This window comes from Camelus bactrianus, chromosome 7 (assembly GCF_048773025.1).
Source record: "Camelus bactrianus isolate YW-2024 breed Bactrian camel chromosome 7, ASM4877302v1, whole genome shotgun sequence".
NCBI lineage: Eukaryota > Metazoa > Chordata > Mammalia > Artiodactyla > Camelidae > Camelus > Camelus bactrianus.
In genome coordinates, this window is record NC_133545.1 from 5226291 (window position 1) to 5254224 (window position 27934).

Genomic DNA, 27934 nt, shown 5'->3' on the forward strand with positions numbered 1-27934 from the left:
CTCCGGGGACGACAGTCACTTATACTTGGAAAAGAACTCCTCTGGTGATTCTGATACTCTTCCCCCTACGCAGTGGTTTAAAACCACTGGTGTGGAGGTACTGTAGCTTATCACCGCACGCCCTCAGTTCCATCTCCCCAACAGATGCCTTCCTCACAGTATATCAGGCTCGCTTGCCTAAGGCTGCCAAAGCACAACTCTTGTACCTTTGTGTGCTTATTTATTTTTTCTGTGTAATGATTTGTTTGCATAGCTGCCTCTCTCACTGGGCTGTGACTTGCTTTTGGGTAGTGGCTTTGTCTCATTCATCTGTCCCCTCCTTCCCCTCCAAATGCCTGGCAGGGAAGTGTCCTTTATAATAAATGGACTTGAATTGGGGGTGGTGGTAGGAAGGCTGCCCATCGATGAATCTGGAATGAAACTCGGTAGGAAAATGTGGCAGGATTAGTTTGAGGTTGGGCTGGGTGCGGAGGGATATAGGAGAGTCCTAAAGTGAGTATGGTGGAGTATCTCAGGGTGAATGAAGTTGGGAAAAGACCAGAGGAAACCCCTTGTAACCCATCTTGACAGACGTCTCAGAGAGATCGTGGGAATTTCCTAGCCCCTCTGCAGTGTGGGATTCCATTTTGGGCACTAGGAGTCTTGTTTTTATAGTTCAGCCTCCTGCTTGGGGATAAAACTATGCAAGTCCTGAGCTACTGTGACAATGCCCCTCACAGGAAGGAGGCGCAAGGAAAAAATAGGTGTACCTGGACTCAGATTTTGTGAGCAATTCCTCGACTGCCTCTAAGTTCCTCTGGTGGACAACATGGGAAATGTTCTGTTCCTCTCTCTCCGGTTCCTGCATACTGGTCTCTACAGCAGCCCTGGAGCCTAAGCCCTGGTGGCTCTGACACCTGGGTGGCTGAGTCAGCACCTCTGGAATGGCCATCAGTAGGTAACCTGATGATTCAGGGACTCAAGAATGGCGTTGGACAAGCCACCAAACCAGTTGCCTGGGCCTCCGCCTCCTCGTTGAGGTGACAACAAGGAAGTCAACTCAGTCAGTTCATCCATGGGGCACCCAAATTATCCTTCCAAATTCCATGCCCTCAGCTGCCCTCTGCCATCAACCCCGATGCTTCTCAGAAGGCCCCAGAAACTGGATCAGGATTTAGGGGAGAGGGTTTCAAGAGGATAAATAAGTAAACAAGTAAACATAGCGGCGCATCCAAGAATCCCCACTTTTCTACTGTAAGCTCCCAGAACCATCTCACATCCAAGATAATTAAAACCTCTCCTATCTTTACTTCCTCTCCTTAGTTTCCCCCAACCTGGTTGCAAAGTCAGGCAGTCTCCCCCTTTTCTCTTCCTTAGTACTGTCACACACACAAAACATACAGCCTTTCTTGTCTTTTTCTTTTTTTCTTTCTTACTGTTTTTTGTCTTAAAGCATTTCTCTGTTGATCACTCTGTGTTTGTATATGCAGGGAGGAGAGATAAGGTTTTAAGAAATCAAAGATTCACTATCTTGACCCCATAGTCCTATAGTCCTTAATAGGATTCTCTTTGCTTTTGTTATTGGCGGCTACCCTCTGGCCTCCTCTGAAATCCACTGGGAGTCTGAAGATGGGACAGCAGGGATCTCCTTCGATCTACTGTTCTTCAGCTCCTGCCTCCCCAGCTACTGTCCCTGCCAGGCTAGAGGTGGGGCCCTAAGAGGTTTGGCTGCAGGTTGCCCTGGAAGGGGTGTGAGTGGTCAGACAGGTGACTGAGAGTTGGGACGCCTGAGGCCTGCCCCACCTGAGTCACCAGGCTGTTGTTGTCACTGGCCTTGTTGAAGTCCCTGCTCAGCCAGCCAGACCTCGGCGGGAACAGCAGCATCTCCCATCCTTCCAAGCTTTCAGGAGAAGCCGCTGGCCTTATGGTGAGGCGAATGGGTTGGGGGGGGACCAGGGGGCGGTTGGGGCGGTGGGGAGACTTGGGGCCTGGATCAGTGCCCCTCCTCCCCATGCCACTGCCTCCTCTTCCTCCTCCTCCAAGTCGGGGGCCTGGGGGAGGGAGGGTCTCCATCTTCCCTCTGTCCCCTGCCCCTCACACAAGAAGTGCCCCGTCCTCGGCTCCTCCTTCAGCCCTGGGGCTCCCCTGCCCAGCAGTGCAGGCGTCAGGGGCTTCTCAACCTCACCATAGTGCCATCTCCACCCCAGCCACCCCCACAATGCAGGCCAGGCCTGCGATGACACCCATCTCTGTACCCCCCTCCTGGGGTTCCCGCTCTGCCCCACCCTTGGCCTCGGTGACTCCCCCTCCCCCATGCCGGTGCCCCCAGGACCCTCCTGGGCTTCGGATAGGCCCTCTGATCCCTGAGCAGGATTACGAGCGGCTGGAGGACTGTGACCCTGAGGGGTCCCAAGATTCACCCCTCCACGGGGAGGAGCAGCAGCCCCTGCTTCATGTACCTGAAGGACTCCGAGGTGAGTGGGTAGTGGCGGGGGCTGGGGAGGGTCTGGGGGCTCCAGAGTTTCCTCTGGACTAGGCCTCTGGCAGTAGCTTGAGGACGTGGAGAATTGTCCCGGTGAGAGCCGAGTCCCCATGCTCTTCCCTCTGTGCCCAGGCTCCTGGCACCATATCCAGAACCTGGACAGCTTCTTCACCAAGATATCCTTTTGTGCTTGGCCTGGCAGCAGTGGCACCGAAGGCAGGGAGCCAGGGGTGCAGTGGGTTGGGGACTTGGGGGAGGGAGGGGGAGGCGTCCTCAGGAAAGGCCCATCATCACACCTCAGGCTTATTTCTTGATGGGTGGCCACATCTACAGCTACCACCAGAGGAGCGGCTTTACCTGTATCCTGCTGGAGGATGTCTTCCAGCTGGGGTGAGATGCCTGTCCCTGGCCCCAAACTCTTCCTCTCATTTCCTCAGTAGCGCCTGCTGCTTCTAGTTCCTCCACTGCCTCCCCAGGCAGCCCCAGGGCTCAGCAGGTTGGGTTAACCAGGCCAGCCTGGAGGCTGGGGCTGGAGCCCACTGGCCCTTGGGCCTGACCACTGCACTCCTTGCCGTCCCAGACAATTCATTTTCATCGTCACCTTCACCACCTTCCTCCTTCGCTGCGTGGATTACAATGTTCTCTTTGCCAACCAACCAAATAACCGCACAAGACCTGGGCTGCTCCACAGCAAAGTGACCTTGTCAGATGCCATCCTACCCTCATCCCAGTGTGCCCAGCGGTGAGTGACAGCCACTGGGGGAGGTGATGGAGGGGACTAGCAGATGAGAGCCCCCACCTTCTTTTGTCTTTTGGTCTAGACCAGCTGTTCTCCAAGTTTTTGGTCCTGGGACACCTTTAATACACTTAAAATTAGTTGAGAACTCAACTCCCAAGAGATTTTTCTTATGAGAATCAAATCTATCTCTATTTACCTTATTTGAGATTCAAGCTGAGAACAGCTTTAAAACCTGAAAATGTCCAAGCACACATTCCATTGACTGTGAATGTGATGTCACGTAGCCTCTGGAAAAGTCCTCTGTATATTCTTGAGAGAATGAGAATTAAAATGGCAGAAAACCTTAATATCTGAAAAGTTTTGAACTTGTAGATACTTGCGAGGGTCTGGGGAGCCCCAGGGCCCACACTTTGAGAACGACCGGCCTGGCTGGGTCCCCTCTCAATGACCTCCATCGCTCCCCAAGTCTGGTCTCCCTTGCTACCAGGCCCCTACTTCCTGTCTGTCCCACCCGACACAGGATCCACTCCAGCTCCCTGATGGTCTTCCTTCTGATCCTGGCTACTGCCTTCTGGCTGTTCCAGCTGCTTCGCTCTGTCTGCAACCTCTTCAGCTACTGGGACATCCAAGTGTTTTACAGGGAAGCCCTCCACATTCCCCTGGTGAGTTGGGTGAGCGTGTCTGAGGAGAGGTACAACGTCGGGGGGGAAGAGGGTAGGGAGGAGTGAGGGGCTGCAGAGACAGAAGGACCTACTGGAAAAAGGGCAGAAGGACTTACTGACCCCTACCCTTGGCCCAGAATATTGTTAGGAGGTGGGTTACCACTTGTAACACAAGGCCCTTACTGTGGTGGAGCTTAGTTGATTTAGATGGTTATAGAAGATGATGTATGGTCACATGCTTGTGGTTCAGGCAGTGGGTATTTAGAGGAAGGGCAGTCATCTGGCTTTATAGGGCAGGGGGGTTTGGGATGGGGCTGGGAAGGGTAGGAGGTGGGGACGCATTCCAAGCCTTGGGCAGGGAGGGGGGAAACGCTGAACTCTGTGGGCAGCAGTGAGGAGACTGACCCACCAGCCTGCATCTGAGCATTCCAGTCCCCAGTGGGTAATCCTGCCTCCCTTTCTGGCCTTCCCCCTGATTGCAAGAAGCCACTTCACAGGCCCCTTCACTGTCCCTGGTCACGCTTTCCTCTTTCTTTCCTCCCTGCCTTGCTCACACTCCTTCTGGCTCTGTACCTAAATTCTTTCCTTAAGGCAAAGCACAGAGGCTACCTTCTCCCCTCAGAAGTGCAGAACCTTCTGCACAGCCCTCCTGTACAGCAAAAGGGAGAGGTTTCAGAAAGCCCCTTTGAGTAGGAGAGCACAAACCATAGCACAGGGAAGAGTCACGGGGGCAGGGGTGGAGGCAGGGAAGATCAGGAGCTGGACCGCTGCTCCGCTGGGAATCAGCTGACCCTTCTTTCTCCTTCCTGCTTACCCCATTTCCCCTATTCCTTCCAGGGGAAGGGGAGACCCTGGGATGGACTGGAGAGGCTGGCCTGGAGGGACTTGACTAAGCTGGACTGGGGAAGCTGGGTGAAACTGGGCTAAAATGAGGTTTGCAGATGAGTGAGATCTGACAGCCCCCACCTCCATGGCCAGATGTGGCCATTGTCTTAGGAAGGTTAATCTGACAGAATGGGATGGGGCTGGGATTCTCAAAGCAGGCTGACATAAAAAGTGGTGAGGCTTCTGGGTTGGTGGGTACCCTAGGAACGGGGAAGAGGGATTTCCCTGTTACCTGCAGCTGGGATGTGCCTTCTACGTGTAGGGCTGTGTGTGTGTGTGTGTGTGGGGGGGGTGCTCAGGAAAATCTACTCTTAAGGAGCTGTGCTCAGATACGTGTAGAGTTTAGCTTAGGAGGTGTCCCTGGGAAGCACATGGCTCATGGCCTCAGGAGTGGCAGGGGTGTGAGGAACACAATTCAGAAGCAGATGAGAGGAAGTAAGGGTTCCCATTGTTAGAGACAAGGTAAAGGGAGAGCGAGAAGGCAGAGAGCGGAAGGTGACAGGTGTCATGCCTGAGGGACACTGGGTGAGAGTGGTGGGCACGGGAGGACACTCAGGGACTCTGGTCACGGTGAGTGTGGGCATCACTGTGGAGAGGAATCCAGGTCGCTGGCTCTCAGCCGTCCCCTCTCCTCAGGGGGAGCTCGGCTCAGTGTCCTGGGCAGAGGTGCAGTCCCGCCTCCTGGCGCTGCAGAGGAGCGGGGGCCTGTGCGTGCAGCCGAGGCCGCTGACGGAGCTGGACGTCCACCATCGCATCCTGCGCTACACCAACTACCAGGTGGCGCTGGCCAACAAAGGCCTGCTGCCGACCCGCTGCGCGCTGCCCTGGGGAGGCAGCGTAGCCTTCCTCAGCCGCGGCCTGGCGCTCAACGTCGACCTGCTCCTCTTCCGCGGGCCCTTCTCGCTCTTCCGCGGCGGCTGGGAGCTGCCCGACGCCTACAAGCGCAGCGACCAGCGGGCCGCCCTGGCCGCGCGCTGGCGGCGCTCGGTGCTGCTGCTGGCCGCCGTGAACCTGGCGCTGAGCCCTCTGGTGCTGGCCTGGCAGGTGCTGCACGCCTTCTACAGCCACGCCGAGCTGCTGCGGCGCGAGCCGGGCGCGCTGGGGACGCGCCGCTGGTCCCGCCTGGCCCGCCTGCAGCTGCGCCACTTCAACGAGCTGCCGCACGAGCTGCGCGCGCGCCTGGCCCGCGCCTACCGCCCCGCCGCCGCCTTCTTGCGCGCCGCCGCGCCCCCGGCGCCCCTGCTCGCGCTGCTGGCCCGCCAGCTCGTCTTCTTCGCCGGCGCGCTCTTCGCCGCGTTGCTGGTGCTCACCGTCTACGACGAGGATGTGCTCGCCGTGGAGCACGTGCTCACCGCCATGACTGCCCTCGGGATCCTGGCCACCGTGGCCAGGTGTGGTGGGAGATGCCCAGGGAGGGGGGCGTCTTTCCGGCCTGGGGCTGAACCTCTCGCGAATCTCTACCCCTCCCACCGCTAATGCATCCCACCCGCACATCCTCTTTACTCGCCGGCCCCTTCTCCACCCCGATGCCGCCCTCTAGGTCTTTCATTCCGGATGAGCAGGCCCAAAGTCGTTCACCGCAGCTCCTGCTGCAGGCGGCCTTGGCCCACATGCACTACCTGCCGGAGGAGACCGGCCCTGCCGGCAAGGCCAGCGCTTACCGGCAGATGGCGCGGCTGTTGCAATACCGAGCGGTGAGGGTCCAGGCTGAAATGGGGCTGCGGAGGAGGCTGTGTAAACCTCGAGGTCTGAGAGAGGGCGGGGACAAACGGGCTCAGGGCTGGCTATCCCGGGAGTCTGGGAAAGGCGGAATGACGGAGTTGGAGGTTTCCTGCCTGGCGAGTGTGGTTGCCCTCAGCAACCCCTTCTCAGCCTCGCCCCTGCTTCTCCAGGTCTCCCTCACGGAGGAGCTCCTGTCCCCTCTCCTCACCCCACTGTTTCTGCTCTTCTGGTTCCGCCCTCGCGCCTTGGAGATTATTGACTTTTTTCATCACTTCACTGTGGATGTGGCCGGGGTTGGAGACATCTGTTCCTTTGCCCTTATGGATGTGAAGCGCCATGGCCACCCTCAGGTTAGAGCCTTTCACTGGCTGTGCCGGGTTGTGGTTAGGTAGGAGTTTGCTTGCCTCACTCAAAGCAGAGCTGGGTTCCACCCCCAGCTCCATGGTTTGCCACCTGTGACCTTGAGCTAATCACCTCACTTCCCTGTACCTAATGCCCTCGTTTGTCAAACGAGGACAGTGACCAATGTGCAGGGCTATCATGGGGATTACATGAGATGACGTGTGTAAAGCCCTAACAGAGTTCCAGCACATCCTGACACCAGTAAATGGGAGCCAAGACTGGTAGAATGGCTGGAAAACAGGTTGATCAGTGGATGGGGCTGGAGTAAGGATGGGTTTCCTGACCAAAGCTGTAAGGCAGGCCCTGGCATCCAGTGTGCACCTGCTGGCAGAACATTGAGCCTACATCCCAGTGCTGGATCTGGACCCAAGTTCTGCTCTGCTGCTGTTTTTGGGTGATCTTGAGCAAGTCCCCATTGTGACCTCCATCCTTTCACCTGGAAAATGGGGCTATTGTCTTCCATCCTGCCCACCCCACGAGGCACCCACTGCAGGTATACAAGCAGTGTTCGTGGCACTTGAAGGATTGTCGTTGCTTTCAGTGGCTCTCGGAGGGACAGACAGAGGCCTCACTATCTCAGCGTGCCGAGGATGGGAAGACTGAACTGTCCTTGATGAGGTTCTCCCTGGTTCATCCACAATGGCGCCCCCCAGGCCACAGCTCCAAGTTCCTAGGGCACCTTCGAGGCCGGGTACAACAAGATGCAGCCACCTGGGGCGCCAACTCTGTTCGCAGTCCCCCCACCCCCGGGGTCCTCAGCAACTCTTCCTCACCTCTGGTGAGTTGAAGCTTGGTTTGCCCTTCCACCTTCACACCCTGCCCCCTCCTCTCCCCTCCCCTCCTCTCTCCTCCCTCAGCCTCACCTTTTGCATTAACCTACTCACTAGTTCAGCCTGCTCTCCCACCTTACTTAGCCCTCCTCCCTCCCTTTCTGTCTTCTCTTCTGACCCTCTCTTCTCTTGCTCCCAGCCGGAGACCTTCCTGGCCAACCTCTTGGTGCAGCCCCTCCTGCCCCCACAGGACCTGAGCCCCACAGCCCCTTGCCCAGCTGCAGCCACAGCCAGCCTCCTGGCCTCCATTTCCCGAATTGCCCAGGACTCAAGGTGAGGGGTGGGGACTTGAGATGCAGGGGTCAGGGGTGGTGGGGCTGATCAATGCAGGGGTATTGGGGGGCTGAGCAGGACGAGGAGATAAAGCCTGGCGTTCCTTGTGGAGTGCAGGGGGGAAAGGGCATGTCTTTCTGATCTACTGCACCTTCTGTTTCAGCTGTGTGTCCCCAGGAGGCACTGGGGGCCAGAAGCTGGCCCAGCTCCCAGAACTCGCATCTGCTGAGATGAGTCTCCATGCCATCTACCTATACCAGGTGAATAGAGGGATGCCAGATAGATGGGGAGAAAGCCTCAAAACAAATGGAGACTGTGGAGGGGGCTGGAGTGTAAGAAATTATCCAACAGGAGCTGGGTAGGAGGTTTCAACACCCTCTGTACGTAGCCTGGGGGCTGGGTCTCACGCTGCTGGGCAGGAGGGAACCCCTCATTCTTCTCCCTTCCTTTTAGCTCCATCAGCAGCAGCAGCAGCAAGAACTGTGGGGGGAGGCTTCAGCCTCCTCCCTGTCCAGGCCCTGGTCCAGCCCCCCACAGACTCTCTCGCCAGATGAGGAGAAGCCTTCCTGGTCGAGTGATGGTGAGGCAGTTGGGGTGTGTAGGGGACAGACTCTGGGTGAGCAGCAGGCATCATGGCACTGCCCAGCTGATGGATTTCTCATCAGGCTCCAGTCCCGCCTCCAGCCCCAGACAGCAGTGGAGAACCCAGAGGGCCCAGAATCTGTTCCCTGGAGGGTTTCAGGAGCCCACAGACACGCAGAAGGAGCCTAGCCAGGCCCCTAGCATTGACTGAGAGGGCTCCTTAAGGTCAGTATTACCTAACTGGCATGGGGGTGAGGGAATGAGTAGGGAATTGGGTGGAGTCAGACTTGGAGGGATGGGAATCCCGGGAACCCAAACCCCTGGACTGTTTGCAAAGAGCTTTCTCCTTCTCCAGGTTTCCTGGCTTCTCCAGCCCCAGGAGATCAGACGAAGTGGAGTGGAAGGACGTGCCAAGCCCCCCTTAAAGACCCCCATGGATGCTTTAGTTGGGGAGTTGGGCAGGACTTGGAGTCAGTGATGCCCTGCCCCAGAGAGCAGAGAAAGGGTAGGAGAGGAGAGGCAGCTGGAAACACATGTTAGAGCCCACATGGAGGGGCAAAGGGGACAACTATTTGTCCTGGAGTGGTTGCCTGGGAAGAAGTTCTCAAGTGACCTCAACGTGGAGGGCTGGGCCAAGGTGGAGGCCAAGCTACACAGAAGGGAGCAATGAGGGACTGGATCTGAAAGGCAGTAGGTTCTTCAAGCTCGCCTGACCTTCAGGTTCCCCTGGGACTCGTGGAGGGCGATGGGGGTGGGTGAGTGGAAAGCCTCTAGGGAGGCCTGCTGTTTTTGGAGTTCAGCCTTGGTGTGATGCCTGAGGAAGTGGGTGTGGTTTCTCATCCTGTCTGAAACAAGCAGTAAAGGTTACTCCTGGCTGTGGTGCACATGTTTGTGACTTTAGTCCTTGGAATCCCCACTCCTGGTAGCTGAGGGCTGCATCTGCTTCTCAGTCAAGATCAAAGGAGCGACACAACAGAATTGCCTGTAATTGGCTGGAAACCATGTTTTTAGAGGGCTGGGTCAGAGAGGAGTGTGTAGGGCAGGACTCCCAGTCGAAGAATTACTCCCTCCACCTCCCTCTCACTGCAGAAGTTAAAAGACAAAGCTTGTCATTCTGTAACTGTAATTGACAGTGCTGGGTCGCACATCTTAGTAGCTCTCATAACTTCTGGTCCAGTCTCTTATGGTGAATCTTCAGTAATAAATATTTGAATGATTTAGAGATCAGGTTTCAAGATAAGATACTCCTTCCTGAAAGAGATGAGGGGAATCTAAAATTCACCTATCAACACGAAAGGGCTGACAGTAGGCTCAGGAACACCACTGCTGGGAGGGGCCTTCCAGATTTACTCAGACCTGGGTTAGGGAAACAGGCCTAGAGAGAGATAGAGACATTCCCGGGAATAAGGCCAGTCTCTGGACAGGCGTGGGAAGGCACCTCGGGAAGGGGGCGGGGGAGGTGGCTGGTCCTGGTCCGGCAGACAGGAGAGCAGCACCGCCGTCGTGGACTGATGGCCCCTCTTTCCTGGAACTGAAGTGGAAAGCAAGCGGGCTCTCAGGAGCCAGGGGTGTCTGGTCCCGGCAGGTCGAACGCCCAGGGCACTGCGCCCCGGAGATGCCGCTCCTGCAAGGAAAAGCTCTGGGTGCGTATGCGGCTTGTCACCTCCTGGGTGCGCAGCGTGAGCCCAAAAATGTCCTCGTGATAGCGTTGCTGATCCTGCGGGCAAAGAGGGCGGAGGATCAGGACCCCGGCCGAAGCTCCGTGCGGAATGGGCCCCGCCCCTGGCATGGCCCCCTTGCCCCGGCATGGCCCCGCCCCCGGCTGGACGCCCCCCGGGCATCTGGCCCCGCCCCTCCGCACCCGCAGCACGCCGATGACGTCGCCGGCCTCGTCCAGCTCCATGTCGCCCTCCGTTGCCAAGATGCGCTGCACGGTCTGCAGGACGTTGGTTGCCATGGTGACATCGCCGCAGACAAACATGTGGCCCCGCTCGAGGCAGAGGACGCGATGCACCTCGGCAGCAAGCTCTGTCCGCAAGATGTCCTGCACATAGGTCTGAGGGGAGGCGGGATTAGGGGCAGACAGTGATGGGGCTGCCGGGGAGGGAAGGACAGGCCCCCGGGGTGCCGGGGAGGGAGTTCCCGGGTGTGGAAAGATTGCTGGAGCGCCAGGTGGGTCCTAGGTGCGCTTGGGTTGGGTTTAGAGAGGCAGAGCCAAACAAGGGGCGGGGCTTGGGTTTGGATGGGTAAGAACCGGAGGGGCCTTGGCTCGAGGGTGGGGCCGGGTGGGGCCAACTGGGGTGGGTGTCTGAGTGCCATTAGGTGGAAGCTGAGTGGTGGTGAGCGGAGGGTCAGCACTGCAGGGGGCGGGGCCGGCCTGACCCTGGACCCCTATGTTCCGATGGAGCGCACGTCAGTTCTTTTCCTGTCCCTAGCTTCGGGTTACCCCAGCGTCCTCAGAGTCCCGCACCTTAGGACTGTCGGGTTCCCGGGAGAAGGCGGTCAGGACGCGGCCAAACACCCCGCGCTGCTGGGCATCCTGCACCTCGTCACGGTAGAGATGGTCGAGCTGGGAGCATCGGCAGCCGAACACCAAGGTCATGGGGGCGGGTTGCAGCCCTGCGAGCATCACTGCGGCTTGGGAGAGCCCTCCTCCCTCGGGACATAGCCCTAGCGATACCTCCCACTGGCTGCCCTCACCCAGGTTGACAGACCAAACTTCCAGGCAGATACAACTACTCTTGGCTGTTTGGCCTCCAGGAGAGTGCAGGATGCTTTCACAGAGACCCTGCCTGACTCTGATTTACAGAGAAGTCGAAGGTCACAGGAGGTGGTGACTTTCCACTGGTGGAATGGCCAGTGGTGACACTGTGCTACAGCTGGGGCTTCTGACTCAGAATCCATGCCCTTTGTACCACTGACACTGCAGTCTGAGACTCTGTCTAGCTCCTTTCTTGCTCCAACCCCACATCCTCCCACACTGTCTTCCTTCCTCTCAGTCACAGCCCTCTTTTGATTTACCAGTCCCCTGGGCACCCTATGCCCAACCTGAATACCCTGTAGCCTCTTTGGGTCTTGGACACATGTAGGTGACCTCTGGCACAGTCCAGAGTCCACCTGGAGCATTTCTGACTTCTGAGTCCGAGCCCCACCTTCTCCAGACTTCCAGTTCCCTTTGTCCTTAATCTCACCAACACCTACTTTGTGCCCGGCACCAGGAAGCCAGACCAACAGTGCCCTGCCGTTTCCTCTAGGGCCCCTTCCCCCAATACTGTGCCCTTGGTCTGATATGCTTCTTTCCACCTTTGTAGCCCTGTTCCTTGCCCTCTTTCCTACCTGGTTCCTGCTTTCCAGCCCTGTGTCCCTTTGCCCCTAAATTGTGTAACTCCCTCCTACCTTCCAGTCATTCCCTTGGCTCCCAGCCTCACCTTTGCTCTCAATGTCATGCAGCCGCTCCTGCCAAAATCCTCGAAAGGGGGCGATGCCAGTGCCAGGGCCCACCAGGATGCAGGGCAAGCTGGGATCAGGTGGCAGCCGGAAGGAGGGAGCCCTAGCAAAGAGACTTTCTAGCAGGCCCCCTTTCCTTCACTAGCTACCTCATTCTTATCAACCTCAGCAGGGTGGAGAGGAGAGCTTCCACTGAAAATGAGTTAATGTTTGTGTCCAGCTCATAGTAAGCATGATGTGTTTAATAAAGGAACTGCTTACAGGCAGAAGCTCTCTGGACCCGTGGTTTCTGGAGGCTGGGTCAAAGGAAATATAGCTTAAACTTGAACTGAAGAATGTTTTGATGTTTAAGAGATATAGAAAGTTTGGGGAGGAGAAGGACTGAGCCTTTTGGTTCATAATGGGTTCACTGGGTGTGTTAATTTTAAGCCATAGCCCCGGTATTGGTATTTGGTTTGTGTGCACTAGATTGGCAGTTTATTTGTAATTTAGCTTCCTGGATGGGTTTGGGTCACTGGGCCTAGCTGGTGCCATCCTGGGAACTCTTCTTAGTCCCACCTGAGACTTTCAGCTCCTGGGCGCTGGATGGGGCAAGACTTCTGAACACAGCACAAGGGAAAGGTAACCTGGATCCTCCACTTGCTTTGAGTCCTCAGTGATACTATCATCGCCTAACCAGTTGTCCCTGGGCTAAGTGGGGACGGGACATGTTCCCAGGTACCCTGCCTGCCAACATCAGGCCAGCCCCAAGGATGCAGGGAGGGGCACAGTACACCTTCTAAAAGGAACAGGGCCTGCTGAGTCCAATCCCAGCCCTGTTTCTGGGAGCTGCAGTTTCAAGGCAGGACCCTAGGTCCAAATTAGTGAAAGACCCAAAGCTTAGACAGAGTTCTGAAGTGGTTTAACTGGATGCCCCGCCCTTGATATGCTAAGTGGGTCCTCCCTGCTACCAATCAGACCCCGCACCAAAATTTCCACCCCGCTCCTGTACATACCTGGAGATCCCTCCATCTGTCCCCAGCCATCCATGTGGCACTCTGTCCACCCCTGCTTGGACTGGCACTCTCTTCTCAGTGCCCCTCCCACCTCCACCCCCCCCCCCACAGTGCTCACTTACCCTCTGATGAAGCAGGGCACAGGGTCTCCAGTCTTGAGTTGGCTCAGCCATGTGGAGCAGACCCCGTAGTGCAGGGGACCCAGCCCATCTAGGGGGGTGGGGAGGGAGAGGGCCAGTGAGGGGTCCATCCCAGGGTCACTGGGTGACCCTGGCCCTGCCCTGAACTCCCTGGCCTCACCTTGTGTCCTGTATGCCAGCACGGCGACTGTGAGGTGGATCTCTCCTGGATTGGCGCTGGGTGCTGAACTGACCGAGTAGTACCGGGGCTGGAGCAGGGGCAGCTGGGTGAGGAGCAGTGGGGCAGGCAGTGCCACAGATGGAAACTGCTCCAGCACCTCCAGCAGCGTGGGGCAGCGGAACCACTTCCACTCCTCATAGCGCCGGGGGTCCTGGTCGGGGCAGAGGCAGTGGACTTGGAACCTCCTAGCCCTGCCTGTTGACCTCCCTTCTTGACCCCTCCTGAGCTGAGCCTCCTGGGGGGTTTCTCCCTCCTCAGTCCAGACCAACAAACATTTCTCGAGTACCTTCTCTGTGCCCCTTTAAGGCATGAGAATTCAGAGATGAATAGGAACTCCAGAACTGGCTGTTACAGCCCCAGTACTTGTTAGCCAGGTGGGTTCCTCTTCCCCCAGCTCATCCTGCCTCACTGGCCCCTGCTCCCCACTGAGGTGGCCAACCTGGCTGAGGGTCTCAAGCTCCTGCTGTTCGCTGGGCTCTTCGGCTAGGGTGCTGAGCAGTCGAAGAAGTTGAGGGCTGGGCGGGGAAGTGATGTCCAGAAAGAAGGTGAGAGCCTGGCGCAGCGTGCACGGGGGCAGCCGGGGATCCCGCACCCAGCAGGGAGGAGGTCCACCTGCGGGGTGGTGCAAGGGGAGGGGCTCTGAGGAAGGGGCCAAGCCTGGACTGCATTTCCTGGAGTGATGACTGCTTCTTGGGGGTCCACGTGGGCTAACCACACCTCATCGTGTTTTATCTGAGACCTGGCCCTTGAACAGTGGTGGTAAGCCTGTCTGGGCAGCCTCTGTGTGTGTGTGTGTGTGTGTGTGTGTGTGTGTGTCTGTGTTTGACGGTCCCTACTGGATTGGGTTGGTCTGGGTTCCTGCCTCTCCCCCACACAGCTTATTTTAACTCCACTTATTGGAGCGGCAGAAGGTAGACCCAATGGCAGCTCCAGAGCAGGCTAGGGTGCCTGGGGGAGCCTTTGGGAGGAGCCCAGAGGGAGGGGATGGCTGGGGTGGGGCGTGGTGGTGGGTTCTGAGAAAGGAGCTGCGCTCTGCAGACCATCCAGCAGCAAGGCCAGCCTGGCAGGATGTAGCTCAGCCAGCTGTGAGAGGAGGTGGCAGCCTCCTGCCAGGTCCTGAACCCGAGGGGACCCTGGGGCCAGAGGGATGGGGGCAGCTCTCACGGTCATGCCCCAGACCACGCCCCTCACCAGGGCTGCCCTTCTCCAGCTGCTCCACTGCCACAGGCTCGGTGGGCGGCGGCGGGTCCTCCACACGGCTCAGCAGCGCCTCCACGAGGCCCGGCCGGTTGGGCGGGCAGATGCCTATGTGGTCTCCTGGCTGGTACTGGAGCCCCTCCTGGCCTCCAGTGTCCAGGCGCACCAGGATGGTGGCCCGGCTGGGAATGGGGAGAAGAGGAAGTTACAGGAGGGCTGAGGGGATGAAGGGGAGGGAAGGCAGGATGCGGGAGGAGGGCCCCGGGGTCTGGGGAAGGAGGGGCAGGGACAGGTGTGTGTTGGGGAGTGGTCCTCCTCACGTGGACTTGCTGCTTTGCAGGTTTTCCACTGAGCGGACTGTAGCTTGGAACATCTTCCGCCTGTGCACGTGGATCAGGCCTGAGGGGTGGGGGGCCAACGAGACTGAGCCTGAGCTGGGGACCTGGGCCTGGCCCCCGAGTGAGTCTGGGGACCCCAGAGAGCCCAAAGGGCCAACAGAGTCAGGGTGAATTCACGGTCGCACCTGGCAGCAGCTGGAGGCTCTCGGCCTGGACACTCAGTCGGTACCTCTGGCGTTTCCAACTCCGTCTGGGGCTGAATATGTCCTGGGCAGCGGCCTTGGCATCTTTTCCAACGCAGAACGTCTCACAGGAGGCCTGGGGGCGGTAAGGAGATGAGGGCTGAGGACCTCTGGCCACCAGGGAGGGCTCAGAGGGGCTGGTGGGCCACCAAGCTGGGCGGGTGGCGTTCCCAGTCGTCCCCTTCCATTCCTGGGGCTGCTGGAGCGGAGGCACCATCTGAGGCTGGCACTTGTAGGATAGGCAGCCCCAGGGGCCGGAGGGAGAGTGGGCCTGAGACGGAGGCTGAGGCTGCCAGCACCTGGTTCTTCAGCCCATTTCGTACCTTGGCCACTGGGCTAGCTCTTACTTTGCATATATCTGTATCAACATCCACTCGCTTGTTAATCTGGTGAGTGTTAATCCCATGTCCCAGGGAGCACAGTGCTTGGCACACAGTAGGGCTCCATGAATACGTCCACGTGTTCAGAGCTGTGTTCACATTCTACTCCTGTACTTGCAGCTTACCTGCCTCCGTGTCCCCGTCTTTATACCTCTTCAGGGTCTGGTGAAGGCTAAATGAGATACTTTATGGGAAGCCCTTAAGTGCTCCTGGAGTGGGACACAGAATTCCGGCAGCCATGCGAGGGGGTCTCTGGCTGGTCTCTCATGCCCTGCACTGCACATAAGGAGCTGGAGGGAGCTTCTGGGGCAAGACCCCTGGTAGGGTGGATCTCCTATTTGTCTCTGCTCAGGCGCAATTCTGGCAAACTGCTTGGCCAGTCCCCAGCTTGAAATCTAGGGCTCACCCATGATTGGTTGCTCCCTCTCCTCCTGCCCGGTATCACCAGTCCTGTTAATCTTTCTTTTGTGTGTGTAAAGTCTTATATCTCTTCCTTCCTTCCTTGGCCCCCTCCCTTCCTTCCTACCCCTACTGCTACCACCCTGGTTAGCTCAGGGCCTTCCTGCTTCTAGTTGGTTGCTCCTCCGGTTAACCCCGAGCCTCTGAAGTGGTGTCCCCAGTTCACGCTGTTCTTTTCCCTTCTCTTGTCCCACTCCCAGCTTCCTGTCGCTTCCCTTTGTCTGGATTCTTTAGTCTTGTTTTCCATTCCCGCTTCTCCTCCCCAACAAACCCTCCATCTGTCTGGCCGGCTCTCCCCAGCACACCTCCTAGGATGCCTCCTCCTCAGATGCCTTCCTCCTTGCCATCACTCTTGAACTCAAGCCTCGGAACCCTGGTGAGGCCAGCGCTGCCCTGGAGCGGTGGCTGGACTGGGAGTAGGAGCCCTGTTCAATTCCAGGCATAATCCCCAGACCAGGAAGAGCTCCTCTGGAGGAAGCCCAGGCTTAGAAAGTCACAGCCCTGGACCGGGGCCTCCTTGTACTCCCCTAGGCCAGGACCCCCTCCAGTCAAGACACCACCCCAAACCTGTCTGGCCTCTGCAGTTTCTGCGTCGGCCTCAGCATCAGCCCTTGCCTTGGTCTAACTCTCTCCTGATCCCTTCTCCACTCAGCCAGAAGGGCTGACTGTGCAGTGGCAAAATGGAGGTGGATTTTAGAGGAATAGAAGGGGCCAGAGAACCACGTGAATCAGGGCACTGGTGAGGTCCTCTGTATTGCAGGTCTCTGGGGCAGATGCCCAGGTTGGCATGAGTCAGCATTGGGGTTGGAGGAGGGTGGGAGTGAGATGTCGCGACAGGCTCGGGGAGCTCACCTGGAAGGCAGCCTGGGCCCAGCCGCGGAAGGCCTCCTCCTGGCCACACAGCTCGTCGCCCTGGCCCAGCTGCAGGAGCCGCTCCCCACCCAGCTCTTCCAGCCGTGTGTCCACCGCACGAGCAAAGGCGCAGAAGTGGGGGTACGCCCGGGAGCCCAGCCCGAACACACAGAACCTGGGGTGCAGGGAGCCATCACTGGAATCCCCCTTGTCCTGCCTGTGTGCCCAGACAGCTTGTCCCTCTCAGTATGCCTCCCCTCGCTGCGGCCCCCAGACCTGAGGGTCCCCAGTGCCCCTGCACTGTCTGTGTTGCTGGACTCCTTTCTTTTCCGCCGCCAGGAGGACACCAGTGGGTCTGAGCAGGAGACACTGTTGAAGCGGATTTTGTAACTCCTGCAAGAGAGGAGAAAGACAAGGGTGTCACAGGGATCTGGAGACAAGGTGCAGGCCCAGACACAGCCAGGGGACGGCTTCAGGGTCTGCACTGGGCAGGATGGACGGGACCCTGCCTTTAGGCCTGGCCTATCTCTCTGGAGCAGGCTTGGGATTGGGGCTGAGGGCTGGTGTCCCAGGGTCTCTGAGCCTCCAGGCCCTGCTTCCCTTCCTCTCTCTGAAGGAGACCTCAGGACTGGTCGGCCCTGACAGAAGTGGGGACTGAGGGTGGGCAGGTCAAGAGGATGAGGCATCCTAAGGCTGTCCTGGGGGCCCAGGCGTCTGCTCTTCTGTCCTCCCGCTTTTTGGGAAAATGACTTGCATCCCAGAGGGAGAGGTCTTTAGACCTCCTTTCCTTTTGTGTCTCCAAATGCCTCACCGCCCTGATGCCCTCCCCCCAGAACTCCTGTCCCCACTCACTTGTGTTGTTCCGGCCGAGGGGAGCTGTTGTAGGGGCCTGACATCTCCATCAGGGCTGCTGCAAAGCTCTGGCGAGGGGAGGGGAGTGTTGGCGGCGTAATTAGTTTATTTCAAACTGTATAGGAGTTTGTCCTGCACCAGGCTGGTCCTTATTATTATTATTTGTACCTTTTTGTCTTTTGAAAATTTCAAAAAAAAAGGTATTGACTTTCTGAAAATGTTACAGAAGTGGGTAAAGTAATGAAAGAGAAACTCTGTCCTTCCCCAGTTTGATCCCCTAAGGCATGTGTACCATGGACAGCTGTTTAACTTCATAGCCTTTATTTCATTGTACTTACATACATATCTATATTTATAGTTTATTTTTAAAAAATAAAAGCGGGACCATATTATACTTCCCTGCTGTTCATCAATAACCTATCTTGGGTGTTCTTCAAGGTCATCACACCAGGACTGACCTCATTCTTTTGAGTGACTACATAGGATGCCCTCATTTGTAGGAACCATCATGTATAAGACTTCCCTCTGACAGGACGCCTGGATGATCCACACGCAACGCGCAAACACTCACACACGCGGTTCCTCATTTGCGTATTTCAGTAGGGTAGTCCTTAGAAAGGGAATCGCTGAGTCAGAGGACATAAAAGCTCGATGGGGTCATCAAATCGTCCTCCAGCATCAGGGTAGAGGGTGCTCTTTCCTCACTCCTGTCAACACTGGGTGTGACCAGTCCTTAGCATCTCAGCCAGTTTGATAGGTGGAAAACAGCTCAGTCTCCCTCCATTGCCCTGGTCGCTAGTAACACTGACATCTTCTAGAAGGCTGAGCCACATCACATGCTGCCACAGAAACAGCTCAGCACTACATGCTACAAAAACCTTTCCACAGGAAACATCTAAACATGGCAAGGCCATAAAATCCCAGTGGTAACTGTAGATGCATTTAGGTGGCAGGTCTACAGGCTTACCATAAGTAGCGTGTACCCTAATTTTACTTTTTGAACATTTTGTTGGTGTCTAATGTTCATACAGAAAAGCAATAAATTGCTTTTATAAACATGTTATAAATGCACAGCTTTATAGATCTTCACAAACTGAACCTACCTGTTCAATCAGCATTCCATCAAGAAGCATTGTCAGCATCCTAGAAGTCACTTTCGTGGCCCCTCCCCTCCCCCTCCAGTCACTCCCACTCCCACCCTGGGGTGACCACCCACTTCCCTGATTAAAACACCACGGGTTAGTTTTGTCTGTTTCTGAACTTGATCCAAAATGCTTCCTATGGTCTGATTCTTTTGTGTCTGGCTTCTTTCCCTCTACGTGATATTGGAGATTCATCTGTCTTGTTGTGTGTGGTTGTAATTTGTTCACCCTCATCGCTGCATCGCATTTGAATAGACCATGATGTGTTATCCAGTCTACAGTTGAGAGTCATTTGAATCTTTTCCAGTGTAGGGGTATATCATGAACAATGCTGCTATAAATATTTTTGTTTGTGTTGTTAGTGAATATATGCCATTTTCTGTGGGGCAAATTCCTAGGTTTGCTCCATTAAAAAAAAATGAGGTGAAATTTATGTACATTGAAATGCACAGAACATAAAGGTGCAGTTCAATCTGTTTGGCTGTTTGGCAGTCTCATTAGAAAAAATTAAACATACATCTACCCACTGACCCAGCAATCCCACTCCTAGGTATTTATCTAAGAGAAATGAAAACATAAGGCCACAAAAGCCTTGTGCAAGAATGTTCATAACAGCTTTATTCACAATAGCCAAGCGCTGGAAACGGCCCAGGTGTCCGTCAGCAGGGGAGTGGAGAAATAAACTATGTTCATGCTATGGGTGCGGTTCGTGGACAGAAATGAACCACTGAATCATTCAACAGCGAGATGAACCTCCAAGGCAGGCTGAGTGAAAGAGGCCAGAATACCATGTGGTCCCCAATCTATGACGTTCTAGGGCGGGTGATAGATGCCAGAACGGTGGTTGCCTTGGGTGGGGAGATTGGGACGCAGACCGACGGGAAACTGACAAGGGGACTTTTCAAGTGATGGAAATGTTCTCTATCTTGATAGGGTTGTGGGTCACATGGGTGTAAATATTCCTTTTATACTAAAAAAAGTTAGTGACTATTTTTCTTTGAAAGGCAGATCAGAATGAGGACGGAAATGGGTGGCAAGGCAGGGGAGAAGGCTTCCATCTGCACTCTGCTCTGGGGACTGAGGAGGTGCTTAGTGCTAAGAAGGCATCTATCACCTAGAAGCAGAAACAGAGAAGGGCCCCAGAAATGCAGCTGGGGACAGCCTAAGACAGAAGTGGGAAAGATAATAGTTAACAATGACGTATTCAGAGGTGAGACTCTAGTTTGTTTCTTTAAAGATTTGCTCAGAAAGTGAAGTTACCTAGTCTCTGTTGGCACCTGAGTGCTTTTTTTTTTTTTTTTTTGTTAAGAAGACAGAGCTTAGATCTCACTTGAAGTGCAGTCTTTCCCATTTGTCAAAGCCTGAGCTCATTCTCACTTCACTTCCAGGAATGAAGTGCCTTCTGCGTATTAAACACTTGCTCTGATGATGGAAATGACTGGGGATACGGTTAAGAAGGTGTGTGTGTGTGTGTGTGTGTGTGTGTGTGTGTGTGTGTGTGTGTAGGAGCCACAAGGATGGGCCTCAAGTATGGCTTTAAGTTTTGAGTCTCCCCTCATTTCCAGTAGCCCCTTTCCCGGCAGCCTCACCTCTCCATTCTCGGGCGGATCGCCATTCCCAAATGTGCTGGTCACCACCAACACCAGAGTCTCATGCTCCAGGGACACCACATCATACTCATCCATGCACAGGACCTGTGGGCAAGGAGAAGACGGATGTCTTAGGAATTTGGGCCCCGGTCCTTCTCACTCTGACCCTCCCTGGCAGGGCAAGATTCTGACCCTGACTTGATCCTTGAATCCCTGAGGATCCTGGGGTTCCTTGTGGGCCCTGATTTGTGACCCTCTCCTGACCTCCAGGGTGTGTCTGAAGATGGGGAGACACCCCCTCCCCTGGCTTTCCAGACCCTGCCCTCTGATCTCAGTCCTACCCGGGGGTCGAAAGCCTTCCGGAAAAGCCTCCCCAGCTGCTGCGCGTAGCTCTGGGCCCGGCCAGTCTCGGAGGCATACAGAATTGTTGCCTTCACTCGCTTCGCCATCACGGTGCCCATGAGTGAGGCAGAGATCTTCACTGCGCTGTGGGTGAGGGCGGGGTGAGGGAATCCCAGGCGTACAGGGCCAGGACCATTCCAGGCGCCGGGCCCAAGCATGGTCTTGGTGGGTGTGGGTTGGTGTGGAAGTGTGGAGGGGTGGTGTGCCCAGACCACTGCTGGGGAGGTCCCCCTGGGTATGGGGGAAGGGCAGGACTCCTAGAGCACCTACTTGGCCACTTCCTTAAAGGTCTTCTTTCTGGTGATGCCGACGCCCTTGGTCGCACTCCCCTTCCAGGGGTCTGGCTGCAAGGAAGTGATGGGGGGGGCGGGAGTGGAGGGAGAGGTGAGGAAAGAAAACCGAAGGTGGGAGGCCCCTGGGTGCTGCTCAGTTAGAGCTGACATAGTAGGCGAGAGCCACTGGGGTGGGCACCTGGTAGCGGAAGGCAGGGGACAGGACATAGTTGACCATCTCCTGATGGAAGACAGGTGTGAGGCTGCCCGAGATAGGGGGCACGATCCAGGCCCAGTCGGCAGGGCAGCCTCCCCTCGCCTTCTGCTCATTCTCCAGGTGCTTCATGAAGGAGGCCGTGGCTGCGTGGTGATCCACGATGGTCACTTTGGCCAGCTAGGGTGAGGGAGGGAAGGAGGGATGGGCTTAGACTCGGCCCACAGACCCCACCCTTCTGTCACCCCCAAATCTGATGTATACCATCTTCCCCCAAACCACCATATTGCCCCTAACTGCAGCATCCATGGTCTTGCTCCAAGTTCAGCAGGCCAAATCTGCTCCAATCTCCACCTTCTGTATTCCCTCCATAGCAAAATAGCCACAACCCTTGAGACCTTATAGAAATACTCAGCAAACACTGGTTTCCTCAAATTACAACACTCAGCTTGCCTTTGATCCTGGAATTAGAGTTCCCAGAATCCAGTGGGTCCCACAAAATGCAATACTTAGTATGCCCTGGGGACCAGAATGACTGAGTATGAGCTGGTGGGCGGGGCCCCCATACTGCAGGGCCCAGGATATCATGTGCCACGTGCCCAGAACTGCAGGCCTGGTGTGTCCCATGGCACTCAGGCTCTGGAACTCCTTCCAGCTGTCTGTGACCCCTGCCCCAGTTTCTAAGCGCCTCCCTCTCTTCTAGCCCCGGTCCCTCACACTCTGGCCAGTCAGAGCCTGTGCACCTGATAACTGTGCAGCACAGCCAAGTTGATTTCCACTGCAGCCTTGTCTTTCCAGAGGGACGAGGTGGTCCGGGTATCCAGGTCCATGCAGACGGCCACATCCTGGGAGCAGGAGTGCATGGCATTGTTAGGGATGGGGCAGTGGAGGGTGACAGAGAGCATCTCTCTCTCTGACTCGTGAGTGCAAGGAGTCAGGGTGGGTGTGCGGCTGTCAGGAGGCCTGACCGCTTCGTTTGGAGTTGATTCAGGTTCTAGCTGGCAAAGGCACCACAGAGCAGAGAGGGGCCCTGGGCCAGCCACTCCTCAGCCCTAGCCTTCATTTCTCATCTCTAAATGGGCTTTAACACTTTTCAAGTCAAGACCCACTTTGAGAGTCTGATGAAAGCTATAGAGCTAGAGAAACTATCCACAGAAAAATAACTATATATTCATGCTTTGGGATGTGCCCCCCTTTACCCCAAACTTGGTGGTTCCAGAACCCTCCTCTGCCCTTCTAGCTTAGGAGGCAGACTGGACCTGACCTTGCTCAGATTCTCCCCGTTGCTGACATCCTGTATACTTGTTTGTGAGTCAAAACCTCCGGCCCTGGATGGGGTGGGGCACACAGTTCCTAGTGTGTCCCTCCACTGGCCCCCGCCCCTGCCACCTGCGCCCAGTCCTCACCTCCAGGATGTTGTAGCGGTGAGGATCGCACAGATTCCGAGTGCCGATCTCAGTGCTCATGTACCAGCCGCTGAAGGGGGCCGCAGGGAACTCCAGGCCCCCAATTTCCAGCAGCATGTTGGACACTGCCGGGAGGGCGTACCAGCGCAGGCCCAGGGTTGCAAACCACTCCAGCCTGGGGGCATCAGGGCGTGGGATCAGTCCCTGTGGAGCCTTGCCTGCCTGCCCACCCGCTGGGCAGCCCCTCTTTTCCCCTCTTCCACCTGACCCAGTCCCTCTTGTGCTCACGTTGGGTGCTCCAGGGGCACCTCAAGGACCAGCTCGGGGGGCAGAGCAAAGAGTTCTGGAGGCTCATCTGGGGCCTGGAGCAGCAGGGGCAGCACATCAAAGCGACCGTTTCCTGGGGTCCAGCCATGCTGGATACAGAGCTGCAGGGAGTGAGGTCGGAGATGGGTCTGGGGGGCCCAACCCCCTTCTTTGGCATCTCACATCCTTCATCTCAGTGAGGTCCCCTCTCCCTGCTGCACTGACCACTCTTTGACTGGACCCCCTTGCCTCCTTCTCAAGCCCTCAGGGGCTGGCCTCCCCCTTCTCCGCCTCTGTGTCCACCTCAGTGATCTCCACGTTGGCTGGATCGCCCCGCACGGAGCCATCCTGCTGCCTGTAGCCTGCGTAGCGCACCAGCTGGCTGTTCCAGATTCGGAAGTCTCCACGGCCCGGAGTGCGCTGGGGGAATACTGTGATGGCCGAGCTGACATGGGGACGAGAGCTGGTCAGAGCCCAATGTCACTGGGTGTGCCTGGGGGAGGGGTGGGGTCTCGAGAGCATGCGGGGCACTCACCGAAGGTTGCCCCGGTTAGTGGCATACTTGATGTGGTTGCAGATGTAAGTGAACATCTCCTGTGCAGAGCCGCAATCCCGGGCATCAAACACCTGAGCCATCCGAGGCAGGGAGACAGGAGGGAGATGGGGGTCTTGAGGATCAGCCCCAGGAGAAGGGAAGGAGGCAGGGGAGGGAGTAGTGACCTTGTCCGAAGCTTTCAAAGGCTGGGGGAGTCACAAGCTGTCAGGCATGGTTCTTTCTCCTCTGGGGGGCCTCCCTGACCATTTGCACCCACACTTACCCCTTCCTGCCCTTCACCCAGTAAGCCTGGCATAGCATGGTCTTCTCCTTGTCTCCTTGCTGGGGCAAGTGTCTCCCCATCCCTACAGAAGCTGACTTGGTGCCTGGTACTGAGGAGGGACCAAGTCATTGCCAAATTGATGACCGGGAGGCCACCTAGGGGTGTGGGTGGTAAGTTCCCCTTCACCCATGGTGCTCAAGCAAAGGCAGGTGACTCTCGCCAGTTTTCTGACTCTCCTTGAGCACAGTGATGATGGGAGGAGGGTGGCTGCAGTAGGTGCCTCCGGGGACTCTGCACTTCCTGACTTTCTGATGCTAAGCAAGTCTTCTTGACAGTTGGGTGGAGGCCCCAGCAAGAGGCTGGGAGGTCCCTTTCCTGCTTCAGGTAGGAGACTTGTGTTAGTGACAGGGGCAGAGGTGGCAACGGTTGGCCTGAGGGCATGTGCGGGATCAAATATAGAATCTCTGATGGGTTCAAAGCTGAGCTAGAGCTTTGCACAGTTTAAGGGATTATGCAAGTGTCAGACAGGATTGTTCTGATTTGATTCGAGACTCCTTTGGGATTTACTGAGCATGTGGCTTTATTCAGATTCTCTGGTGTCCAGTTATAGCTAGGGATGCCAAGGTCATGCATTCAGTTCCCCTGCGGGTCAGCTTGCTTCTCTGAGTGCCTGGCCACAGGCTGTTCCAGTAACTCCGGGTGCGCTGTGGGTCATGTGTGAAGGAGGGTGTGGGGACCAATCACCAGAGACTGGGAGGTGTGTCTGGGATGAGGAGGCTGTGCTGGGCAAGTGAGGCCCACGAAGAAGAAGCAGTCAGAGGCCTTTGTTCTGACAGTACCCCCAGGGATCACTGCTCATCTGTCCTCAACTACTCAGTGTGTCCATCCGTCCATCCAACCATCCATCCAAGTGTTTCTCCCCCGACCCAGGCACTGCTATGGGGCTTAACAACCAGGTGTTAGCTCCTGGGCTGAGGGCTCCCCTGGGAGGTACCAGTCTCTCAGGGAACAGGCAGGAATGTCCCCACTGCTTGGGGCCCCCCAGGGAAGACTCAGGATTTGTTGCACCTCTCTTTTCCTCTTCTATGTCCCCCAGCCCCCAACCTGGGTGCTTGCTGGCCAGTCACACCTGCAGCTTCCCCCACTGGATCCGGCCCACACAGCGGGGAGCGTTGCGCCAGGCCTGCTTGGCCCCGAACACCAGCTCGCTCTCCCGAAGCTGGTAGGTCCCCGTGGCTGCCACCTCAGCTTCCACCTCCTGAAGCCGCTGCTCGTGAGCCTGGGAACCACTCCTGGGGAGGAGAGGGAGCAGAAAGAAGTCGTGGGGGGCGGGCTCAGGCCTGTGTGAGTGTTGCGGAAAGGGTGGTGAGCTCAGGCCCTGCTCGAGAGTCAGGATGGGGGAATAATGAGAGTGGTCCTGGGAGAAGGGACGCCATTTCTAGGTCTCAGCAGGACCCAGTCAGAGGACAAGGGTGGGCTGTGGGTCTCCAAGGAGGCTCTCACCTCTTGATGGAGCTGTAGTACTGGTTGATGAAATCCCGGGCCTGGCTCAGCAGCTGCTCAGCGGGTGGAGGGCCCTGGGAGGGCCGGCCTGGCAGTTTCCGTGGAAATACGAGGGAGCCCAGGCAGCGTCGGGGGGTACAGGGCCCGTCCTGGGTCAGAGTAGGGGGCAGCCGAGAGAGCAGGGAGCACAAAAGTCAGGACCAGATCAGGGGGAAGGGGCTGGGGCTGGGGCCTGGAGGCCAGAGCCTGGGGCCGAGGGAGGGAGGGAGGGTGCCGGGAGGAGTCAGCGGAGAGCCTGGGCTAAGACTGGAAATAAGGCGGAATTGGGCAGGACTCAGGGCAATGGCTGGAGGCTGAGAGTGATAGAAGTCCCCTGAGCATCCCTTTGCCCCTCTGGTTCTTCCCAGTCTCCTCCACTTTTGGAGAGGAGGGGCCAGTGCTGGAGGGGATGGGCCTCAACCATCTTGACCCCCAACTTGGGAGGGGGGTGCTCTGGGCCATACCTGCTGTGACTGAGCACTCAGAGTGTCGTAGGCGATGCTTCCCACCTCCCAGTTCTTCACACGAGGGAACTTGGGCGCCTCTGGAGGCCGGGTAAGCGGGGGGCTGTTGGGAGCCAGGGCAGGGTCATGGGAGAGAAGTGTGGCTTTTGGATGTACAGCACTAGTAATCTAGTGATTTACTGCTTGCCTGCCTTCTCTCTCATCAGTTGTCACAACTGCCTTAGGAAGTAGGCAATAGCGTACTCCCATTTACAGATGAGAGATCTGAGGCTCAGAGAAGTTAAGGATCTTGCCAGGGCCCACATGGGCAGAGCTGCCCCTTCTACACCCAGGCCTGCCTCACTCCTGCCTTGTTCAGCCTCTTGATGCTCAGCCAGACCCTGGGCTGCCGGGGCTGTGGTGCTGGGATCCTGAGCCCCTGGCCCCAGGCTGAGTCCTCATCTCCACTGCTCCTTTGGGCCTGGGGTGTCCAGCCCCCTGAAGTTGAGATGACCCTGCCTTGAAGGGAGGGAGCCTCCTTCGCAGTGGAGGAAGCCCCAGCAGGGATTCCTCAGTCCAGATTTCCCAGATTTCCCTCCGGCTCACACCCCTCCTGACAGTGGCCATCGTGTGAAGGGAAGCCTTGGAGGCCTTATCACTTCCTCCCAGAGCTGCCAGCCTAGCTTCAGAGAGGAAGGGAGGGACTCAGGCCTCGGGTACGCCTGTGCGGCCGGGCCCCTGGCCCCTTAGCCCTTCCCCACACAGCTGCCCGCAGCCCCAGCCACCCTGCCTGGCCTGGCACTCAACCTGGCCTCTGCCTGTGTCCTTCTCTCCAGGGACCTTTGCCCCACAGGGGCCCCTTCTGGGGACTGGGGCTGCAGGGCCAGTTTTGGGGTTGATGGCTAGAGGGCAGAAGGGCCTGGAGCAGAAGAAAAGAGCCTAGCTGGGGGTGGCGGGGGTAGGGTATGGCTCAGTCATAGAGTGCGTGCTTAGTATGCAGCATGAGGTCCTGGGTTCAATCCCCAGGACCTTCCTTGAAATCTAAATAAATGAACCTAATTACCTCCCCTGCTAAAAAAAAAAGTTAGGGAAAAAAAAACCCTTAAAAAAAAAAAAAAAGAGCCTAGCTGCTCTGTTTTCTTAGAACCTCCCTGAGGACCCCGTTTCCTGGCCCAACTCTCTCCCCCATCCTCTCACTCCCTTGTACCTATGTCTCCCCAGCTCCTTTCTTCTTCTGTTATCATGGCTGTTTGTTGAAGTCTTGCCGTGAACTAGAAACTTACAACAACCCCACGGGGTGAGTACTGCTATATCCCTATTTTAATATAAATGGAGGCTCAGAGAGGTTAATTAATTTGCTCGAAGTCCAACAGCTCTTGGCGGCAGAGAAGAAATCAAACCGTGGCCACTCGCACCTGGTAAGCTGGCACCCTCACCCCCGGCTTTCACCTGTTGCCCGCTGGCCCTGTCCTGGTCTCCTGTCTGAGCTTCCCTGGCCGGCTTGTTCTGTCCACACTGACAGCCTTTTGCGCTGGCAGCTCCAGCCCTTCTGAGCCCTGGCCTTCAGGCCTTGCCACCCATACTCTTGCCATCTGTTCCTAGCCTCCGTGGCCCTCACCTGTGGTCTGGCGCCGGTGGGGGTGCAGGTGCTGGTGCCCGGCTGGGCTCAGGTGCTGGGGCGGCCGGGCCCTGCTTGCCACACAGCCCGAGGCCCAGCCCCAGCCCCAGGCCGCAGGGCGGCCCGGGCTCCTGGCCCACGCTCTTCAGGTTGCCCATGTTGGCTTCGGCCTGGCGTCTTGGGCCTCGCGTCTGCTGTGCGGCTCCCAGCCGAGCCTCAGCCTTTTCCTTAGGAAGGGGAGGGGGCAGTGGGAGGGGGCTCTCCGCTGCTGGCCCTCGCCCCGCCCCTGTCCCACACACAATGGGACAGGAACAAGGCCGGCTGGGAGGCCCTAAACTCTCGGCTCCCCGCCCGCAGGCCCAGAGGGTGGGGGGGGGGGAGGCCGGACGCCTGGGTTCCGTTCTGAGAACGAGGGATGACAAGTGGGAACCCAGGTGTCTGGCAGAGCCCTGGGGCCCAGGAAAATGGTGGGGTGGAACAGCCCGAGCAGCAGAAAGAGCCCTC

The 27934-nt window shown here is 57.0% G+C and overlaps 2 protein-coding genes and 1 long non-coding RNA gene across 7 annotated transcripts; 2 read left to right on the forward strand and 1 right to left on the reverse strand.

Moving 5' to 3' along the window:
* Nucleotides 1-1804: 1804 nt before the first annotated feature.
* ATG9B (autophagy related 9B) lies at nucleotides 1805-9438 on the forward strand. Of its 4 annotated transcripts, none has more exons than XM_074366781.1 (15): nucleotides 1805-1906; nucleotides 2309-2453; nucleotides 2594-2637; nucleotides 2787-2851; nucleotides 3042-3203; nucleotides 3721-3862; nucleotides 5384-6138; nucleotides 6288-6441; nucleotides 6640-6819; nucleotides 7413-7649; nucleotides 7841-7974; nucleotides 8138-8234; nucleotides 8428-8554; nucleotides 8640-8781; nucleotides 8912-9438. In XM_074366781.1, exons 1-14 carry the CDS (start codon nucleotides 1904-1906, stop codon nucleotides 8765-8767), a joined length of 2373 nt encoding a protein of 790 aa, XP_074222882.1. In that variant the 5' UTR covers nucleotides 1805-1903; the 3' UTR covers nucleotides 8768-8781; nucleotides 8912-9438. The 4 variants fall into 4 exon arrangements, with proteins under 4 accessions (XP_074222882.1, XP_074222880.1, XP_074222879.1 ...); XM_074366782.1 differs by having other exon boundaries at nucleotides 1878-1906; nucleotides 2331-2453; XM_074366779.1 differs by having other exon boundaries at nucleotides 1815-2453; nucleotides 8621-8781.
* A 445-nt stretch (nucleotides 9439-9883) lies between these two features.
* Nucleotides 9884-27687, reverse strand: NOS3 (nitric oxide synthase 3). 2 transcript variants are annotated; one of them, XM_010952465.3, is made up of 26 exons: nucleotides 27431-27674; nucleotides 25834-25936; nucleotides 25331-25479; nucleotides 24957-25119; nucleotides 23545-23636; nucleotides 23313-23454; nucleotides 22992-23131; nucleotides 22704-22878; nucleotides 22041-22142; nucleotides 21283-21477; nucleotides 21082-21155; nucleotides 20751-20895; nucleotides 20410-20514; nucleotides 17679-17746; nucleotides 17103-17219; nucleotides 16827-17001; nucleotides 15079-15211; nucleotides 14876-14954; nucleotides 14550-14737; nucleotides 13798-13970; nucleotides 13299-13509; nucleotides 13121-13208; nucleotides 11985-12106; nucleotides 11027-11175; nucleotides 10418-10612; nucleotides 9884-10273 (listed from the first exon to the last, which is right to left on the reverse strand). In XM_010952465.3, the coding sequence occupies exons 1-26, from the start codon at nucleotides 27586-27588 to the stop codon at nucleotides 10112-10114; spliced, it is 3603 nt and encodes a 1200-aa protein (XP_010950767.2). In that variant the 5' UTR covers nucleotides 27589-27674; the 3' UTR covers nucleotides 9884-10111. The 2 variants fall into 2 exon arrangements, with proteins under 2 accessions (XP_010950767.2, XP_074222870.1); XM_074366769.1 differs by lacking the exons at nucleotides 9884-10273; nucleotides 10418-10612; nucleotides 11027-11175; ... (8 more) ...; nucleotides 17103-17219; nucleotides 17679-17746 and adding an exon at nucleotides 17966-19934 and having other exon boundaries at nucleotides 27431-27687.
* On the forward strand, nucleotides 15083-17789 carry LOC141578102 (uncharacterized). The gene is made up of 4 exons (XR_012508002.1): nucleotides 15083-15220; nucleotides 15675-15835; nucleotides 16735-16967; nucleotides 17166-17789. It is a non-coding gene; the product is annotated as an uncharacterized LOC141578102 (long non-coding RNA).
* Nucleotides 27688-27934: the final 247 nt, after the last annotated feature.